Source organism: Sparus aurata, chromosome 12 (assembly GCF_900880675.1).
Source record: "Sparus aurata chromosome 12, fSpaAur1.1, whole genome shotgun sequence".
Taxonomy (NCBI): Eukaryota; Metazoa; Chordata; class Actinopteri; order Spariformes; family Sparidae; genus Sparus; species Sparus aurata.
Genome location: NC_044198.1, coordinates 16,191,441 through 16,212,615, shown reverse-complemented (window position 1 = coordinate 16,212,615; position 21,175 = coordinate 16,191,441). Strand labels below are relative to the sequence as shown.

The window sequence follows — 21,175 nt, the reverse complement described above, 5'->3', positions numbered from 1 at the left end:
TTTTTTTTTGGTTAGCAGTACTAAACAGATGCTTTTTGGAAAAGCTGTTGTTGTTGCTAAGCAACTACTGAAACCCCCATCTGAAACATGACACTCTTTTGCTAAAAGAATTGTTTTCAAGTAATACAGTTTGTCCTTTCAGTTTGGAACAAGAAAAAAACACACTGCTGAGAAGACCGCTGCTTGCTGGACCTGTGGCTTTTTGTCCAGGTCTAGAGCTGTGGTTGCTAATTAATTCTGTGATTTAAGTTAGCTTATTGTCTTTTCAGAATCTGGGTGTATCAAGTTAATTATAGGCGAAGTAGTTGCTCTGGTGTGCCTTTGTCTTGGTGGGTTTAATGCAAGAGATCCTGTATACCGACTCGATGAGGAGATACCGACTCGGACAGCTAAGTGATTTATAGCGTGCAAAGAAAGCCACACAAGCTATCCAGTAACGGTAATTTTATCAGTAGTCCTTGGTCTTGCTCAGTAAAAATAATATGCTTAATGTAACTTCTCTTGCCTCCATTTGTATCTCCTTGTAGAATGGTGTAACTTTGTGAATGATCGATGTGATGTGCTCTGTGAGGTACAAAATGATACACTGTGAACTGATTCAGTGCGTCAGAGACACAAATGAAAACAAGTGTAAAAAAACGTTTACTTTTTTTAGGGCTGTCAAAGTTAACGCGTTAATAACTGGTTAACGCAACATCCTCTTAACGCCGTTAATTTTTTAAACGCTCGATTAACGCTCGGTATTAAAAAAAGAAAAAGAAACGCACATTGTTTGATTTACGGCCGTCGATGGCACCTGTAGTCTTGATCCAGAGGGTGGCAGAAGAATAAGAAAGGGAATCAGAAATGAAGAAGCAGGGTTGGCGTTCGGGAAACACACGGTGGACTGAAAAGCGAAAGTGATAGGAAATGGAGAAAGGACTTATGAACGGCAAATTCACTAAAAAACACTGCCAGATGGTTCGGTCGATAGGACAAAAGTTATCTGCACGTATTGTCGACATGAAATGAGCTACCATTGAAGCACGTCGAGTCTCAAATATCATTTGCAAGCCAAACACTTGGCAGATGCAGAGAGCCCACAGCCCCCCTCGCCAAAAGCTGACATCACCATGTTTTGATCCCATTTAGGGTAAGGGGATATTTCTTGAACCTTTTATTTTCCTGAATGATTTTAAGTGTTCAATAAACATTTTCATAAAGCAAGCATATTTGCCTTTTCTTATGTTGTTAAAATTATTCAGAACATGAAAAAATACATTAAGGTACATGTAGAACAGAAAAAAATGTGCCAAAGAAATTGCGATTAATTTGCGATTACTCGCGAGTTAACTATGGACAAAATGCGATTAATTGCGATTAAAAAAATTAATCGTTTGACAGCCCTACTTTTTTTTTTCGATCTGTTCCAAATATACGCAAAAGTTACACCGTCGCAGCGCTTTTGCACATTTCTGCACATTTCTAACTAATTTCCTGCAAATCAATTAATACTTCAGATCGCTGCTGAGTTGGGAATAGTTTTCATTTTTCCTCCTCACGGTCACTGGACTACATAACAATCACACATTACAGAGACATCACGTGTTATGGTTGCGTTTGTAACGCAGCTGAAAGTGCACACCGTATTAAACGTGTCAATACCTCAACTGGCGAAGATAAAAGCAGCTATTATCGCTGTATTAGTTGGCCTGTTGCAAGCACATTTTAAAAATCGCCACAGTTATTGAGAGATCAATAACATACAGCACCATGCCCTCCCCAACACTTTCAGAAAGGGTCAACGGCAATCGGCAGTAAATAAACTCAAAAATGTAAAATCACTGCAATGTTCATGGACACAAATCCGCCTATTGATCTAGGCAGAGGAGCACTTATAGCACATTCCCTATATTCAGACGACGGGTTATAGTTATGAGCATTACAGTGAAATGGTAAGGCTGTCCTGTTACTATAGTTACAAAGAAAATGTTCTAAGAAAAACCTTAATAAATGATCCTTTGCATACTTCGCTTTGATTGCAGCGTCGAATATTGTGTGAAATGTCACCCTTGAGGTACTTACTACATGTTCTACTCAAAGCTGTATAAAAACTAAGAAAGTAAACATTCCAATCCTGTTGTCTCAGTCATTACTCTACATTTATTATTGCGGCAGATGCCAGTATATATTTATAGAGGTTTAGTAGAAGAGAGGGAGAATGAGTGTAAGAGTCAATTCCTTGAACGTTATCGCAGCCAGGCAGCAGCATCTTAGATTGTTTTATCATCAAACATCCCTTTATTTAGCTCGATGAAGCCGTCGCCAGGTTGCGGCGCCGTCCAAAGCGGTCCTCTGATTGGCCATTCTGATTTAAGTGGAACAAAAAATAAAACTGGTAATTGAGGGTTATCATCCCTCTGTGTAGACGCAGGAGACCTGGCCGCTGCAGTTGTCCACCACACTGAAGAAATCCCCTCCATCCTGCACTTGGCTGCGGACGTCAAATCCTGTAGATGCACGCACGCATGCACACACACACACACACACACACACACACACACACACACACACAGACATGCACGTTAATACACAGACGCAGGCAGTTAAATTAGATTAGATGGGCTTTATTTATCCCACAATGGGGAAATTCACTTGAGATATTTACAAAAAAACAAAACAAAGTGAGTGGAAAGGGACTGTTCAGGTAATGCTTGAGTTTAACTGTCTGATGGCTGTTGGGATGAATGATCTGCGGCAGCGCTCCTTCTTGCACAGTGGGTGCAAGAGTCTGCTGCTGAAAGAGCTGCTCAAGGCTTAGTAATAGTGCCCATCCTATACAACTTTGGTAGGAGCTATACTGTCATTACCTGTAATGCAGGAAAGAGCTGTTTGTAAGGAAGCCACACCACTGAGATCGTTGACGGCTGGATCATCGCTGAAGGCATCCTCTCGCATCAGGTGACTCGTGCTGGTCTGGGCTGTGATCCCGCCAGGTGGGGTGGAGGAGAGTATGGGGTTAAAGAGAAAGTGTCACTCTCACCCATTATCTAGAACAACTCAATTGAACTCTACTGCTTTTCCTCCTCAAACTGTACACTTCAGTACAACGGCGAAAGATGAAGCAAATTGCGCGTTTAAGTCTTTTCAAAGCCTGTCTTTACTTCAGCGGTTGAAACTAAATTGTGTGTTTCTGAACACCTTGACAGCATTGCCGTGGCTGTCAACTCCGAGGGGAAAAGAGGTGATGTCTATTTAAAGGCACACGGAGTGGCGCTGCCTGATTCTGTCTAACACGAAGAAATCAGCAGCCACCTGCTACACATCATAAAGATATACTCGCACAATTAATGTGCATGTGAGAAAAATCTGCTCCAACAGATTGTCAAACTGCCCCAGACGTTTGGCTAATAGGCTCCTCAGATGTGAAACTTGCGCTACAAACCTCTTTTTTCAGCAAAACCTCCCCATCAACTGTAATTGCGTCTATTTAAAAAAACCTTAGGAGTACACTGATGATAAAAACCTGCGAGTACCTGGATTGTGATCCGCTAGATCAGGAGGCTGGCGGCTGGGGTGCTTCAGATCTCCGTTGTTCCGCAGAGAGGGCCCGTTGGGAGGAGGATGCGGGAGGCAGGTGGAGGAGCGAGGCCCACACTGGTCCCCTGGGAAGAGCTGGTGAGGGGAAGGATCAACAAACCTGAAATATTTCAGACTGAAGTGAATGCTTGTGGAATTAAGAACACGAACAATGTTTATCATTTACAGTTATCAATTATCTGTATCCAGTGGACCATGCAGAAACATCCTTGTTCGGCAATTATGTCGAAAACGGTAGCCGTGCAGGTACGACTGTAGGGACTTTTGGGTGAATTTTTTAAAGGTCAAAAGATTAGGAAATAGTTCTTGCGTATTAAAAAAAAAGAGGAGTGGAGGAGAAGAGGAAGTGTTTTTTTGCAAGGGTAACGTGCTGTTAAAATGCAATACATTCTAAAGGTAATTTAATGATGGTACTTTCCTAAAATAACAAGTACGTTTGTATGAAGCTATAGGCAATAACACCAACATATGTGAAAAAAAAAAAACAAACATAAATGCAATCATACTTAATAAGGTCAAATGCTGCAGAAATCAAAAATGACACAGATCACATAACACTTTAAATAGCTATCTGTTTCTAATTCCTTCTCGTGTGGTTCATCCTCCTTTATTGCTTTCATTCTCTTTATTTGTCATGCTTTTATGTGATTCTGCCTTTTTTTTTTATCTGCTTTTATCATTTGCATTAACTCATATTGACATCTTGTTTTTTTTTTTGCCTTCTTGTTTTAATTCCTCCTCAGTCCGGGCTTCCTGTGGCTTGATGACTGTTGAGCGTTTATCTTGTCAAACCGCTTTGTTAACTGCGTATTTAAAAAGGTGCTGCATAAATAAAGTTATTATTATTGTCATTAGAGCAACAACAAAAAAGCTCTGTTTGTCCTGTTCCGTAATTGCCCCCAGTTCCGCACAAAGCCGCGCTAACCCGCCCAGACGACAAATAAAGCATTAATTAATCCATCTGTCATGAGATAATGACAAGGTGACAGTTTCACACATTAAGTGAAAAATCTGACGCGCACTTCAACAGCCACACACGAGATAAAACTGTCATCATCTGCGAGACGACCTTTTTAACTCTCTTGAACGACGCGCGTGAGACCGAGAACGCGGCACGTATGAAACAACCTCTTCAAAGAACGCAGAAGGGCTGTCTCATTAAGCTCAAACTTTATTTTTTCCATCAACGCTGTAATGAGGAAAGGAAGACTGACTATTTGGGCTCCTCTTTTCTCACTTCCTGAGGACGGCGGCTTCTCGCGCAGCTTGTAAACCCTTTAATTTCCTGCCTGGTATAATTATGAAGGTGCATTCCACGTCGGATGTTCAAGCGTATGGACGGCATTGAACAGTTTCTGCGCAACGCTGAAAAAAATGTGCCATCTCTCGAGTGTTTCAGTTAGCGAGTTCATGGCTGCGAGAATAAGAAGGTATACGGAGAAGCAAAGGAGCTGCAGAGGCACTTTGTGATACATGAGGATCTGTACTTTACACACTGGACCTTCATTTTTGCACCTCTGTCGCTCAATGTTACAAAATTAAGAAAATCAAGGGCATTTCTTTGAGATTCACGTAACTCATTGGGTAAATACAGATGATTATACCAGTAGATTTAAATATTGTTCAGAGGCCATGGCAGCTGACACCCCTGCTGTTAGGTTTGGCCAGGAAACACATTTGCCAGCCAGAGTTTGCCGACAATAAACAAGGACTGAATGGGAATCAAAGGAATCCCAGAAAAGGGTACAGAAAAAAAAAAACGGCAACCGGGATTTTACAATCAATTTAACATTGAAGAGAAAAGTAATTACGGCGACTCTCTTCTCCCACTCTCTTAAATGGTATTTTTTAAGATTTTATGATTCCCTTATTGAATTCCTTAGCCGCTCTTGTCGGTGGCTATAGCATCCATTAATTCCAGCGATTGAGACCAATGAGGCAAGGCGAGGTCTGCTTTCACACGCCAATTGTCTGCCCAGAATCCTGCCGTGAATGCTTTGGCCTACCGCTGATACGAGAACAATCGCAGCCAGTGAGGAGCCGCGAGCATCTGGCCGCTCAGAGCGACAGAAATACTTTATCAGATTGCTTTGAAGTGTATAGATGAAGGGATGTTTTCCTATGGGTCGACCAGGGAAATGTGTTGCTGGCCATCCCCAACCTCTAAAACCCTCTGCCCAGCCGTATAGCAGCCACCCACTCACTCACTCACACAAACCAGAAACCAAAAAACAGAAAAAAAAACCCCAAAACAAAACCAGAAAAACAACCTTTTTAGACTCAATAGTGCTTTCATTTAAACTGATTATTCTAATTATCAGCTTATAGACTCGAAAGCCATGACAACCAATGTTTAATTTGAATTGTCTCGGATCATCAAAAGGGAGGAAAAAAAGGGCTCGCGATGCATTTAAATCAGTCATGGTTTGAGTTCTGACTGTGCCAATGGGAATACAAAATGAAAAGAGAAATACCAGTTGGCTCGCCGAGCAGATCTAACTGCTCCAACTGTTGACTCTTATGTTGCCGCACATGGTTATATTTCACAGTGTCTCAAAAAGATTCACATGAAAAGCCTTCTTTCTCTGTGCGGGTGCAGATTGTGCATTTTACATGACCGTTTAGAGGCTTTTTTGAACAACATTCCTGTGACATTATGTAAACGTTAATGCATGCGTTTAAGGATAGTTACATATTTGAATGATTTACTCTGTGGATTTTATTCCAAATAATCACAGAAATCCTCTGTACCTGTAATCGTCCTGTAAGGAGCACATCATGGCCAGGTGAGGATTGTTGGAGGAGTCCGGTCCCTGTGGGGCAGCTGAGGAACAGGGATGACAGACACTTCAGGGCTGTCCACCACGGATAAACCTATTATGTGCATATGGTTGCGGGGGGTACATGCTCGAGCATCTTCTATAGTCTTCGTATTGAACATTTTCATGCAGAGAACCAACACTAAGACGTACTGTACCAGAGTATGACTCATGGGACGCGCCAGGAGAAGAGTTCAAGTTGCTGTCGATCCTTGCCAGAGGCGAGAGGCTCGGCTGCAGAGGGTGGATGGTTAAACAGTCTGTCAGCGTGTCCTGGGTCCCATCGGCCGTGGATTTCATCTGGAGAAATGACATAATGGAACATAAACATGAAAAGTGGTGAGCAGCATAAACGGTAATGGTACTCTGTCAGAAGTGGGTCTTGTTACTTTGTTGCTGTAAATAAATGTATTTTGATCCGTCAGATATTCCTCAATACACCTTTAAGTTTTATAAATCTGACTTTTTTTTTAATTATGGTTCCCCTGGCAGGTCCCCTTGATCTTACTTTGAGATGACAAAACTAGAATAGCACTCAGTAGAGTGCATACCTCCGCCAGGGCCCGACAGTCCCCCTAATGCAATCAACAAAACTGAAATCTGCTAAATCTGGATTTTTATTTGGATCCGCATCACCAGCCACCTACAATAGATATGCCAATTTTTTTTCCAACAAATCGACAGTCTCGCGATGTTAAAGAAAGTGAGAAAAAAAATTCCTGGATCTGTTCTTTTATTCAAAGTTAATGGGGTCTATTCAGTCCTCCATCCAGGTTGGGTAGAATTCCATTTGTAGTAGTCCTGCTCACAAATCAACCAACCGAGCAACCAACACACAGATACAGGCGAAATCAAAACCTTCTTGGTGAAGGTAATAAAAGCTTCCCTAATAGATTTAAACATATACAAATGTCTCTTTTATAGTAGCTTTTATATTAGCTCTAATTGAAATGACTAACTCTTTTTGACCCTAGTTTAAAAGTGATTTCAGTTGTAGTGATTGACGGCTACACTATAAATGTCTTAATAACACATCTTAGTGATACATCTTACTGTTCGCGTTTAAAATTATGATTATATGGTGAATGGACTTGTATTTATATAGTGCTTTTCCAGTCTACTGTCAAAACTACTTCACAGTACTTGTCAGATTCACCCATTCATATACTGATGGCAGAGGCTGCCATGCAAGGTGCCAACTGCTCATGAGGAACAAACTGGGGTTCATTATCTTGCTCAAAGACACTTTGACATGCAGCTAGGAGGAGCTGGGATTCGAACCAGCAACCTTCCAAAAGTGAAAATCTACCATGCATCGACTCTTTTGTCCAGTATGCAATACTTTATTTCCCGTGAATCCCATGTGCATGTCATTTGAAACAACTGCAGGGATACAATCTGGTGTGCCACGAGTTGCTGGTTATGACAATAACCGTGATTGAAAAATGAAATTTTGACATCATGTTAAAGAATACACAAAGGATAATATTGTGACACTGTATTTGTGGCTCATGTTGGGTCTTGTGATTCTTTTGTCTTGCAGTTTATCTGGTTGCCTGATTCACGATTCACGCTCAAGTGTAATTTGAGTTTTAGATGTAAGAAGTGGTGCATGTGGGAGACTTAAAATGTTACTTTTTTTAGTACCTACCCACCTTCCATGTCTGTATCTATGGTGACATCACCTTCAGTAAAAAGCTAAAGGGCACGATTGTCTCACATTTGCAAAAATAATTTAGGCAACACTGCAGCAGCATGATGTGAAACTTTGCAATGAAGTAGCCCCTAAGTGGACAATTAAGGAGGTTAAAACAAGAAAAATATCTGTCGAACAACATAATTATGTGTATTTTTGGGTGACCTTGCTCTGAAGCGCTAACCTAAGTAGTTGCAGAAGCCGGCAGGCACGCGTGCTGGATATTTTTGTCCGACCACATGCACACCTCGATATTAAGTTCACGAATGTTTCAGTTTTGTGTGAGGTGCAGAGCGAACAGAGAGGACTGGAGAGCACATCGCAGAGTGTCTGCTCAATCCCATCAGTCAATTCGGACAAATTAATGCGCGATGACATCTGGAATGTGATAATGTAGCCTTTTCGTTCATGGCTTTAAGTGTTTAGCAAGTGAGGCTGTCTACTTGAAATCATCTCTAATGAGATTTGATCAAGGTGGAAGTTATTTATGAGTACAAAACCTGCAGGAAGCTTTGTCTTTTCCAAGTCATTGTTCACTGAATTGTGCACAATATCCTCAAGAAGAAGTGTTGGTTCTTAAACAGGAAAATACTAAATATAAGTATAACACCAAAATAATAATAATATTGTAGTATATACCTTCTTCCGCAACTGTCGCTCCTTAGTAGAGTGGGACTTCACGTGTTTCCTCAAGGAGCTGGGATCAGTGTAACGCTTTGCGCAGCCTGGCACCTGGCATGTATATGGCTTCTGTACGACCACAGACATATGAAAAGCTGCAGGACTCCACAAAGACACACGCACATGCATAAACTTTAACTCTACAATTGTATGTGTCTGTTTCATGGCTCACTCACTGTTTCCAGGTGTGTTCGCTGGTGTTTGGCTCTGTCGCTCGAGTTGCTGAAGGCCTTCTGACATCCTGGGTGCTGACACAGGTAGGGCTTCTCCCCCGTGTGGCTTCGCAGGTGGATCTTCAGGTTTTCCAGCCGAGAGAAGGCCTTCTTGCAGCCCTCGAACTGTAACGGCACATACACACGATAACTGTAGTCCGAGCATTCCATCACTGTCAGATCAGCAGTATATCCACTACGTGAATTTAAAGCAGGCCTAGAGATCAACTAGAAATCCTCAATCTTTTTTTGGCCATTGGCTCCAGATTCGGTATAAACTCTGCAAGCATCTGATGCTGCACACATACTCGGAGCTATGAGCTTATGAGCTGTGAGTGACTGCGGACAAAGGCCTGCTGACCTCAGTGCGTGGGAGGGAGTGGAGAGGAAGTATAGAAAGCCTTTTGAATGTAAAAATTACTTTCTTTTCGACTCAACTGACACTCAAGTAAGCCCTAAATGCTCACTGCTATTGTAGCTTCATGGTTGACAGCTAAGCAGCCATAAAGCAGCAAAGCCCTGAGAGGAGGCTGGAGGAGACAGTTGCATATCGAGTCACAACTTGAAACTCCTTGCTGTTAATAGCAGTGAATAGACTTTATTGTATTGTTTGCACGCTCTTAACCATGAGCCGATTCCTACTATGCCGGCCTTAAGTTGGGAGTATGTATTTGTAATACAAATATCTTTGCTTTTATACTTGTCGGCACACTTTTGGATGCCCAAATATGGTGCACATGTAAGTTGGAAAATTTCATACCCAAAAATGAATCGGTTATTTCCCCTCGAACCATTTCTGCAGTAATGATCCTGAGTTTGACATCGGTAAATCACAAAATTGTCTAAATGATACCCAAATTTACAGAGGCACAGACGTGGTAGAAACACATGGTGTGCTCTCACCTATTATTTCCCCTCTCTTTTTATGTTTTGTATGCACTTACAAAATAAGGAGCGGTTGTCACAGTGATACTGGGATCTTAAAATAGGTCAGAAAGATTGAATTAAAACCGTTTTTTTTTTTTTTTTTTGCCTTTACACAAAATATTCAATAAAGATTCAACTGTAGGCAGTCTCTCAAAGATGAAATAGTAAAATGGTAGTTTAGCTCTTCCCTTCTCAAATACAGGTTCTTAAAGGTGCAATGTGTCCGTATGTTTGTTCAAAATTCAGAAATGGACAAAAATGATCAGAACAGAAAGGGAAGCAATAAGAGTTGTATTTGACGTAATGTCAAATTTGTCTGGATATTGTGTTGCAGAGATATCTATCAAAGCTGGCATGCTAAGCTGCTAGCCACAGTCTGTCCTATCTCACGATACTTGGTACTTCATAAGGTGATAGTCCCACAGTATAGCTCAGGTCTCATATTGTTCCAGCTGACAGATCTGTGTGAACAGCGAGTTTACTTGGTTTCACCGGCTTTCTAAGCCTTTGCCGTCTAATCGATAAACTCAAAACTCACAAAATGTCAAGAAAGTTAAATTATCTTGTACCTATTTTCCTTATTATACAGAAAAATACAACTGCCCACCTTCTGGTTCAAGTTTCTCTCTTTAACAGAACAAAGGCAGAACGACCTGGTTGCCTTGGGAACTCATGGTAATGCACACTTCCTTCAAACCCCAGCAGTAACTTTGCCACTTCTAACATGTCAGAAAGTGTTTCTAAGTAGTAGGTTTCAGATGGTTGTGTGTCACACCAGCAGGGGTCAGTGTTTATGCACACATCACTGTGTTGACGCCTGTGCCTCCAATCCTTCTTCTTGCATCACCTTGACAGCAGTTGATCACACAAAAAAGTAAAGTCACAGTCTACTAATCCTCCTGACACACACACACACACACACACACACACACACACACACACACACACACACACACACACAAACAAGACAAGGCCTTGCGCGTGACTCCTTGGGCTTCAGGAAAATACCAATGCCACACCAATCCTAACCAGGAAAACAGCTCTTTTCTGCTGTATCATGCGACCGCAGTGACTGCATGGCGAAAATATGTGAATCATCACAGCTTATTTTCTTCTGCAAGGCCAGATCTTTACACTCCCTTCTTGCTGCTCCCGGGGGGGTTGGAGTGTCATTACTAAGCCTCTGAGGTGAAAACACGTGGACCATGTCCAATTTTTGTCATGTTTTCCTCTAAGACTAGATTCCTCACATCGCTCAGTCATTACTGCCAAATTAAAATGTTTTCCGCTTAATAGTTCACTAATAATAACAGCCGTTTGCATTCCACCTAGAAATACTTTCCTTTCATTCTCATCACGACACAGCATCCTGACATCTATTCATTAAGTACTATAATAAGGCCATCCTATTAATGCATGGAACTTGAAAATAAAGATTTTTCACATCACTTATTTAATGACAGTAATTTGGGGGATTTTATGTAGATGGTGGTTGTATTCTGGACATTTTATGAAAGCATAAGGGTTGAACAGGCACTAAGAAACACAACCAAAACGATTAAAGTAGATTTCGAACTAAAACAGCAGAGTAGCACAACATGAGAAATTTCTCTCGCAACCTCTTCCAACACACTTCATGTGGGCGCTCTTTCCAGTCCTTCCGTTCTATTACCAGACCAGTCGCCAGAATGAAATGTTGGCAGTTAATGTTTATACAAACCTTTGATGCTTTCAAATTTGTATTTGGCTACGTACCATATTGACATTTCTACAATACGTGTCATATCCCGTTAGCATAACATGTTTATTACCTGACTGTCATATTATGAGGTGTAGGGCATGGTGGAGGAGTTACAGGTGAGAAAGCTGGCAAGCCACTGACCAGTGTTCAAGCCTGTGTTCGTGGTGACCAAAACAGGCTTTTTATGCCAAAAACTAATCGTTTCCTAACCCTAACCATGTGGTTTCTGTGCCTAAACCTAACCACAGCATAAGCACAGCAGTGTCACAATATAATATTTAAAACAGAACCTAAAGATATGTAAAGTTGCAACGTAAAGAAATGCAAAGTTTCAACATATCCATGATCTGCAGAAACATATAGTTACTCTGGCAATTTAGTTGCTACTACACTTCATGCTCTCCCGCAAGAGATTTTTATTTCCATACTCGACCGATCCTAAATATAGTTTACCGAAAAGAATTAACAACAGGCTGCTAAGCTTGAGTAAAACAAGAAAAAAACTGCACAGACAGAGATAAATAGTCTCTCAGAACCAGAGTAAAAAGCTGCCAAGACTCCGGGACTAGCCAGGGGTGGGCAACTGTGTAACTCTCTCTCTCTCCGTCTCATGAAGCTCTCGTAAAGCACGGAGGGCTTTTTAGTTTGTCGCGAGGGACGTTTGGGCTGAAAAGAAAGCAGCATGGCTCCTCAGTGTAGATCAGTGTTACAGCCAGCTTCTGACAGGTCCTGGCAGGTACTCATGCCCTGGCTGAACAATGACAGCTGCAGTCGGTGCCAGCAGAGCCTGTCCAGTGCCCAGTCTCACTCTGAGGTCAGACTCCACTCTTCCCTGCTTCACCGCTGATATTTCTCCCCTCTTTTTTTGTGTCAACCTGTTTCCTAACACTGTATATTTTTAGCTTTTCAGTACCTCTTTCCACTGAGTTGTAAATTACAGGAAGATAAAAAACAGAAACCAATTAAATCATATGCAAGAGCCGAGATTTAAAAGCATATGTAACTATTAATAGTTGTACGATGGACTGTTCATAAAATTGAAGGTTTAGATTCACCATATCTAGATAATTGCAGCATATTGCAGATGTGTTATCGTGATTCATCACTATAAAAATAACACATAACAACTACAGTTATTTCCCAGGCTTGGTTCTCTTCTGTTTATATTTTTTGCAACAGAAGAAAAAAGTTTCTGTTAACTGATGCAGAGTTATAACTTCAGATAAAAACATTTAAAAAGTCAGAACCCTTTTTTTTTTCCACAGTGGCTGTAATTCTCCTCCGCAATTACCAGACACTGTAATGTGAAACGTAACGCCACTAAAGCATCATTTCCTGGTGCCAAAACTGAGTTAGTTCCCTCCAAACAATTGTGAGGATGGCGCTTGAAATGTCGTCAAACCTGAAGTCTTAATGTCCCTGCCTTGACTGGCATTAGTTACAAGCTGCTCATGTAGGGTTTCATTTCAAGTTTCAGTTTCACTCTATGCAAGTGCACAGATTGATCACTGCAGCGTGAATAATGCATACAGAGGGGAAAGTAGATGAAGTAAATCTTGGCCAACTTTTCCAATAACTCATAGCTCATTATCGTCCGAAAACTGTATTTTAAATTCAATAAATATAACCAAAAATAAAAAACACAACTTCCTCATTATTACAAGTGTGATTAATTGAGTCAAATGGTCATTGTCGACATTTTCGTTGTAGAAAACGCGGAAGCGGCAGTGTACGAGCTAATAATCCTAAAGAGCTGAGCCCTTTCCCCAGCACCAGAGCTAGGAAAAAGGAAAAAGCACAGAATGACATAAAAAATAATAAAAAAAACAATCTAGAAATCATAATTAACATGCTGACTCACATCGCCTGTTGAGATGTGTTTGTCTGGGTTTCAAACTGTGCTTTCAAAACCTCATATGTTTAAATCACAGTGACAAATAGACTGGCGGGTCAAGGATCTGCTAACAGACTGTTCACTATTCAGTCATCATTAAACATACTGTGAGATGACAGGTACAAGCCTGGGCCTGCCCTATATGTTCACTGTGTAACACGAGCTACCTCATTGTTCTGCTGCCGGCTTGCACCTTATTTGTCACGCCTCGGTTTATTCACCTGCCAATCATTTCCGGGAGAAAAACAGGGTGCTACATCTTGGACTATTGTACGATTCTGATGAAGGGGAAAGTAGCTTTGTCTGAACATTAAAGTAATTTTGAGACTGTTCTGTTTGATTTCAAGTTTTCATGAAGCGTTTGCTTCAACTTTTTCATCTCACACGGAGCAGAAGTAATCATATGCAAAGACTCATGCTATGAAAATAGTCATGTAAGGAGAAGGGGGGGGGAAAAAAAAGGTTGCACTCTTGACACAATGTTCAAACTTGACCTGAAGAAAATCCACGCACAATCAAAACATCTCATTAAAGCGCAGGAGCGAAAACAGCTCTGGCCTTTTCTACTCAGAATTAGCCTGCACTATAATTACTGTAACCCAAGCGAGTGCCACTTTGTGTCAATTGGGTTTTTGGCAACAGGTTGTGACCATGAATACTTTCTTCATTATTGAATGATTACATGGAACACAGACCCATCCAATGACTGCAGCCCCATGGCAACAGAGTGAGCTTCAACTAATAAGTGAGCATTTTGGTACAAAGGGTCGACCGCAGGTATGCATGCCGTTAATGATTGACTTATTGAGAGCTGCGGCATGAGGCATGTTTGGCCAGTCGTTTGTCAATTACTCATCTGGGTCTCATGTATTTTCTCAAGTGGGAGTGAGAAAAGACAAAGGAGGGAGCTGAGAGAGGTGCAAAATCTATGCATCTTTTTTGTTTTGCAATGCTGCACTGTTCTATGGATTGCAATGCTGGTCTTCCTGTCAGTTGGTTGGTTGGTCCACCTCACTGGTACGGACTGAAATATCTTAACAATAACTAAATGGATTGCCATGAAAGGTGCTACAGACATTCATAGTCCCTGCTGGTTTTGGTGATTGTCTGACCTTTCCTGTACCACTGCCAGCAGGATTTCTGGTGGCTTTTAGGGAAATATCTAAACTACTACATGATGGATTGAAGAATTTAATTGAAATTAAAAGGAAAAAAGGTGCGTTTCCAGCGACTAAAAGCCTTTCCACCGCAGGACCTAAAGTCTAAATCAATGTCTGCAGACTTTATTTTACCCATGTAACATTCCCTTTTAAAAGCACATTTCTGATTGGTCAAAGTCTAGAGGAATTTTCATTTTATCCGTCATTTTATAGCTGCAAACAACAGTTTGTTTACTGTTCATTGTTCTTCAACACATCAACACGGAGTTACAGAAGAAATTGTATGACAGGTGAGATGACAACAAAAGTCTAGGCCTCGACTACATGTCAAAGCAGCTACTACTTTTTCAAATGTCAGTGGATTTAAAGGGATATTCCGGTGTAAGTTTAATCCATGGTCTAACACACCGTGAAACTGTGTTAGACTCCCTCTCGAGAGATAAAGTTTGCAGACCACTAGGTAACGTAGTTTTAGCATCCTCAGAAACGACTGCACGACAACATTACATTGCAGTAAATGGGTCCAAATATAAAACCGCCATCAAAAAGCCACAAATAATGCTCAGAACAGCACCAAACTTCACCAACATTACAAATAGGGTCCCAGCACATATTTCGAGGCATCAAACATTTGATATCATTGCCGGATTTGTCGGAATAGATAAACAAATCTCACCACCCGAGAAGCCTTCCTTGTTGTGGGGAAGCCCTGTGAGTCGAATACCGAGTGCAGTAGAGTTCCGCAGCTCAATGATGTCGGTTTTATATTTGGACCCATTTACTGCAATGTAATGTTGTTGAATGAACTTGAAAACAGGTGAAAACAGACCTAAAGTTTTGTACTTGATGGATTGGCAAAAACAATTGGTAATAAGCGACATGCTGCCCAGACAATGCACCCTACTGGATTGCCATGAAATTGGGTAGAGACTTTCATGGTCCCCTTGGGATGAATAGCAATTACTTGGTGATCCCCTGCCTTTAATCTAAAGCTGATGTTAGGTTTATAATCAAGGACATGAAAAGCTAATGGCATGTCCGTCAGCCTTAGCTGTTGTGTTTGGTGCTAATTAGCATGCTAAGATAACGAACTAATTAACAAAAGATAGTGGACATTGTGGACATTACACTTCTTTAGCATCTGTATATAAGCAAGCATTGTTAGCATTGTTAGCATGCTGGCAAAAGCATTTAGCTCAATGCACTGCTGTGGCTCAGTACAACTGAAGACTCCTAGTCCTGTTTCTATATTCTAGACTCACATTACATTCAAAGAAATAACCAAACTAAAGAGGCATCATTTAACTAGACGACATTGAAAAGAACTGGATCATCCATCTTGGATAAAAGCTACTAGTTCATCAATAATCAGGAAAACGCCAAGTCTTTTTCCCACAGAGTTAGACCTGCAGAGAGCCAGACGACAGGGCATCACCTTCCCAGGACCACGGCCAAGTTTTGTCAGACGGTGGCCTGGCAAACCCCCTGCTGCTGACAGGCCCAGTAGCTACTAGAGAGCCACGGTGCAATGCCAGAATTAAAGTGCTAGGCATCCTTTGTGCTGATTTAATAACTACATAATTGAGTTAACTCCCATGTCAATTATCACAGAGCTCCGCTAATTACCCCATGGCTTAAGTTAAGAGGAGAGGGAGACCATATTTTTGATCTAAACCTTGGCCATAAACACGGAGCACACGAAGGCATTTGCCCGAAAAAAGGCTTTTTTTCCCTGCAGCCTGAGGCTTGAAAGCCTTCAAATAGATACTGTGGTATTGAAAGGAACACTGAGTGTTGAACTCAGTGATCCCCTGAAATTCATCATGTACCTGCTTTGATTACATTACCTCAGCCTTCTCGCAAGTAAGTAAAAGTGTGGTCATTGATCAAGCTATTTGCTATTGCTGTGTTGTGATAGCAAAAAAAGAAAGAATCTTAATTCCAAGAGGAAGAGAAGTAAAGTATGATAGACGTAAGTTGCATGAAAAAGGAGAAGTGGCTGTGATCTGCATGGTCTACCGTGCACTTGTTAGGTTTCTCTCCTGAGTGGACCCTCATGTGGATAAGAAGCTTGTATCGGGCATTGAAGGGCTTGAAGTTGCGTGGGCAGCCCACCCAGTAGCATGTGAAATCCTCAGCCTTCCGCTGGTCCACATGCAGCTTTTCTATGTGCCTTACCAGCTCCTCCTTTTGCTCATACACTGCACTGCAGTTCAACCACATGCAGCAGTGGGCCCCATAGTCCTCCAGCTCTCCTTCTTCTTCCTCCAGCATTGGGACCTGGGGTAAAAAGCTCCTGGGAGGGTCCTGAGAGTGGGGCTTTATTTTGTAGTGACGTCTGGCGAGGTGGATGTGCTGGTGTGAGTGGTAGGGCGGTGGAGGCCCTTTCGGAGAGGCAATTTCTTGGATAGTACTCAACACCGCTGGCTGTAACTGTAGATGTGGCAGCAGGTTGCTGTCTGAAGTCTTCCCCAGGGCCCCGCCTTCCTCCGGTAGGCACTGCTGCTCTACCACCATGTTAGCCATCTGGCTCTCCAGACCCCCCGCTTCAAGAATCTGCATACGGCCACACTCTGACTGCGGGGCCAGAGCCTGCGAAGAGCTGTAGGGATGTGGCTGGGGAATGCAGCTGCCTCTCACACCCAGGAAGTGACCGTAACCTTCAGACTGGACAGGCGAGAGTGTGGGGTGGGAGGAAGGGGAGCTCTGGGAACCGTTGATATAAGCCACAAGGGAGGTAGGTGAGGTGCGTATGATGGAGTTGAAATCGGTACCCATGACATCTGACAAAGGCGACATGGAAAGAGCTCTCTTCTTCGCATGAGACTGCCTAGGGCTCCCGGCATCACCTGCGAAGAGGTATGAGGGCAGCGAGGCAGAGGTGCTCGTGCCACCTGATATGGTCGTGCCGGACATGGCCGTGCCAGGGCGAAGGCTGAGCTGCACGCCTCCCTCGCTGGCCTGGTTGGAGCACGGCGGTGGCCCCAGCGGAGGGAGCACACGGTAGCCATATGGCCAGTCGTGTCTGCCACTAAACACTGACTGTGTTTCGAACAGACTTAGCGTCGTGGATGCCAGGGATGCTCTGGACAGTACGGATCTGAAACAGATTGTTGTTATTCACTATAGTATCACTCTTTAGGTTTAGTGAGCTCACCATCACATGCTGTTATTGATATTGCCCACCTGGTATCAGTGTGGGGAATCTGCAAATTGTGCGGATGTGATGGAGGAGGTGGCGCTGCAGGCCCTGCAAGGTAATGTTGGCCTGTGACAACAGACATGGGGCTGCTGGTGACTGTCAGGTTGGAAGCAGCTGGCTGACCGAATACTTCCATGGTCGGCCCAGACACGGAGCAACCTGCTGGACACAAGCCCGAATTCAATAAACAGAATATACATAATTTATCAAAAGATATGCGGGTTATCCACATTCAACAAACCTCAAAATGCTAAATTAAAATAACATCTGAAAAACTGAGCAGCAGTGTCTCTTTCTGGAAATCATAACCCAGCTTACCTTGCGTACTTAGCTTAGTGAGCCAACCCTCTCATCTAGGCTACCATTTTTCGGGACTTTGAAGATTGAGAGAGAATTACTGAAGCGGCAGGGTTGGTCATGACAGGACCAATAGCCATAGTACAGTACGTTAGCCATAAAGAAATGTCTAGCAATTGCATTTTTTTGTGATTACCCAAACTCGTAGATGTTTGATGTGCCAATCTTATTCGGCATATCTGAACCTCAGCTTTTTTGCGGGACAATTCAGCTGTTTTGCGAACGTTGGGAGTTTTCCAGATACTTTTTTTGACACCTAGTTTCCGTCCTAGGTTCTGCGCAGTGCTAGTGACTTTAGATGAGAGCTGTGACACGCAAAACTACCAAGCCAAAGCGTCCTTGTCTAAGTGTAACAAATGATAATAAGTGTGATGATTAATGAATCCTGTTTTTTGGGGGCAGTTTTGATGTAATTCATTAAAACAAAGAAACAAACAAACAGACAAACCAAAACACCAACGGCCTTGATTTCTGATTTGGGCGTTGATTACCGTGGCAATGGGTTGACGCTTCGAAGCATTCGGGTCAGCCCTACTTTCGTCCATTAGTGCCACGGTGATACGGAAAGAAAGCAGTTCCTACATGAAACTGCTCACAACAAGGTCTCTGGACTTGCTTAGATAACCGGGGATGATTTCTGTAAAGATATATTGCTGGTAAGTTCTTTCAAATGCCACCTACCTCCATTATATTCAAGAGAAGGCAGACTACAGCTGATATCTGAGAAAAATAAAGATCTGGGTGGATAAGCAGATTTACAGATAAGAGGAAAATGTTTTGGTATGTTTAGATTTTGGGGGGTTGAAACGTCCCTTTTAACAAACGCAAATCAAACCCACATGCCTCACACTGAGTCCGCTTTAACTAAGGCTTGTACAGTCGATTGTGGAATTCCCCTCGTCAGCCGGAGCAGGCCACAGACGCTTTCTGCTCTGTTAAACACTAATGAGCTTTTCACCTCCTTCCACCTCTCCTCTGCCGCAGATTTAGTGACAAGTTTTTATGCTTGGTTAATTATCAATAACAGACAGCGTTTTGAGGCGTCTGTTTTGGCTGAGGATAATTCATTGAACGGTGCAGTACAATACGGTTCTGGACATGAAGTTAAAAACACACTTTGCTCGTGATGTTTAGATACTTTTTTGACTTTTGTTTTTACCTTTGAAGAAGTCGTTCGAGGAGCAGAATCCTGACTGTGCATTTGGCGTCACTGCTGGGCTTGGAGGGTGATGAGCAGGCGCTGGTTGGTGTACGGATGGAGTCGGCATGTTTTGCTGCTTCCCATTGGTCAGCACCTGTCTGCGGAGGCTCAGGGATGGCAGGACAAAGGAGTGGGCGCCCCCTCTTTTCACTTTCTCCACGCCCAAGGAGGGACTGAGACTGGCCCTTTGTGGGGAGGACATGGGTATCCTGATGGACTGGGGCTGGTGTCCTCTGATCATGCTCGGCGATGGGGACACGCTGCAGGGGGACACCAGGAGCTGACAGCCTTTCCCGCTCATGGCTGGAGCTGATTCGTCAGGAAAGCTGTGGAAGTTGATTCAAGTGTCTGCTTTTTCGATAGGATGTGATAATCCACTGCTCATACCTGGTGAAGGATCCAAAAACAACAGAAAACAAGTGGTCCCCAAATAAAGGGATGCTTGAGTATGGAATTAAACACATCCCATTTAAACATTAAACCAGAAATGCTGCCATTGTACTTTGTACCTAAAACATGCAAAAAAAGAAAAAAAAAGAAAAAGAAAACACTCAACCACAAACAATTCAACCATGTATTGTTAGAGTGTGTCTGAGGAAGATTTTGGAATACAATTATTGATTACAAAGACGCGATAAATACATTTTAGCCAACATAATTCATCCCCACAGCCATCAAGCTCTCAAGCACTACCTGAATAAATCACTTAGTTTTTTTGTAAATATCTCATTTTTTCTATTAATTTTACGTGCCTTTGTCTGTCTATTTATTCCCGTACTTGTTGCATCTTGAGCTGTTGTAAGAAGTGAACTTCCCTGTTGTGGGATAAATGAAGTCAATCTAATCCAATCTAATAAGAAAAAAAAGGTTATTATTAAAGGAAGTATGGGCATGTTTATGATCATGCCACTACAGAACATATTAACTGTTAATATGTTCTGTGGTAGCATGATCAAACATGCTGAAAACACTTTTAAAGTTACAGATTGAGTGATACAAATAGTGCGTTTTTTTTTATGTAATAGGCCTATATATATAAACATCTGGTGTGTATTTTTTCTTTAATTAATGTGAAAAGTATCCCAAAATGTGATCTTTGCTGTCAAGAGTTTCCTCTCTGTTGAAGGCGAGCGTGCTCACCTGTTGCTGTTGTTATTGTTGTTGTCGTCGTCGTCGCAAACACTTTCCCCACAGTGACATGTCAGACAGAGGATGAACGGTCCTCCGGGCTGTTGATGTAGCTGTGGGTAACACCAGCAGCCGTGGTTTCTCCGCCGGGAGTTTGTGCGCGCAGAAGTGAAGCCCTGAGAGGAGTGTGTCCGTCTGCACCGCCTCACTCTCTCCTCTGGTCTCCAGGAACTTCTTTTCTCTCACCCATTAAAAACATTTTGCCCTTGACACCGCTCCGTGTGAGCGACGTCACTGCGAGCCGAAAGACCGCAGGCCTGCTGTTAAAGATGTTTTGTTTTTCTTTCACCAGTTGCACATTCATGTACGAATTATTTGTATTACTAAATGTTTTTTTCTCCGTCTTTTCAACTTGAAATACAGTTTTAAACAAGCTGGTAAACCATAAATTCGTAGTTAATTAAACTTCATTTCTAAGTTATTTAGCTATTAAAATTAAACTATGTAGTACAAACTGAATAAATAAATAAATTGACCTCAAAGGACAACACAGTTTCATGCTGTTTTACTTTGTTTAT

At 42.2% G+C, this 21,175-nt stretch overlaps 1 protein-coding gene across 3 annotated transcripts; it reads right to left on the bottom strand.

Annotated features, from left to right (window-relative positions):
• Nucleotides 1–2,122: 2,122 nt before the first annotated feature.
• Nucleotides 2,123–20,922, bottom strand: glis3 (GLIS family zinc finger 3). 3 transcript variants are annotated; one of them, XM_030435318.1, is made up of 11 exons: nt 20,610–20,920; nt 19,428–19,856; nt 17,896–18,073; nt 16,729–17,809; nt 8,952–9,113; nt 8,734–8,844; nt 6,557–6,698; nt 6,331–6,403; nt 3,516–3,679; nt 2,850–2,960; nt 2,123–2,489 (listed from the first exon to the last, which is right to left on the bottom strand). In XM_030435318.1, the coding sequence occupies exons 2-11, from the start codon at nt 19,768–19,770 to the stop codon at nt 2,392–2,394; spliced, it is 2,463 nt and encodes an 820-aa protein (XP_030291178.1). In that variant the 5' UTR covers nt 19,771–19,856; nt 20,610–20,920; the 3' UTR covers nt 2,123–2,391. The 3 variants fall into 3 exon arrangements, with proteins under 3 accessions (XP_030291178.1, XP_030291179.1, XP_030291180.1); XM_030435319.1 differs by having other exon boundaries at nt 17,896–18,070; nt 20,610–20,919; XM_030435320.1 differs by lacking the exon at nt 2,123–2,489 and having other exon boundaries at nt 2,853–2,960; nt 3,516–3,654; nt 20,610–20,922.
• Nucleotides 20,923–21,175: the final 253 nt, after the last annotated feature.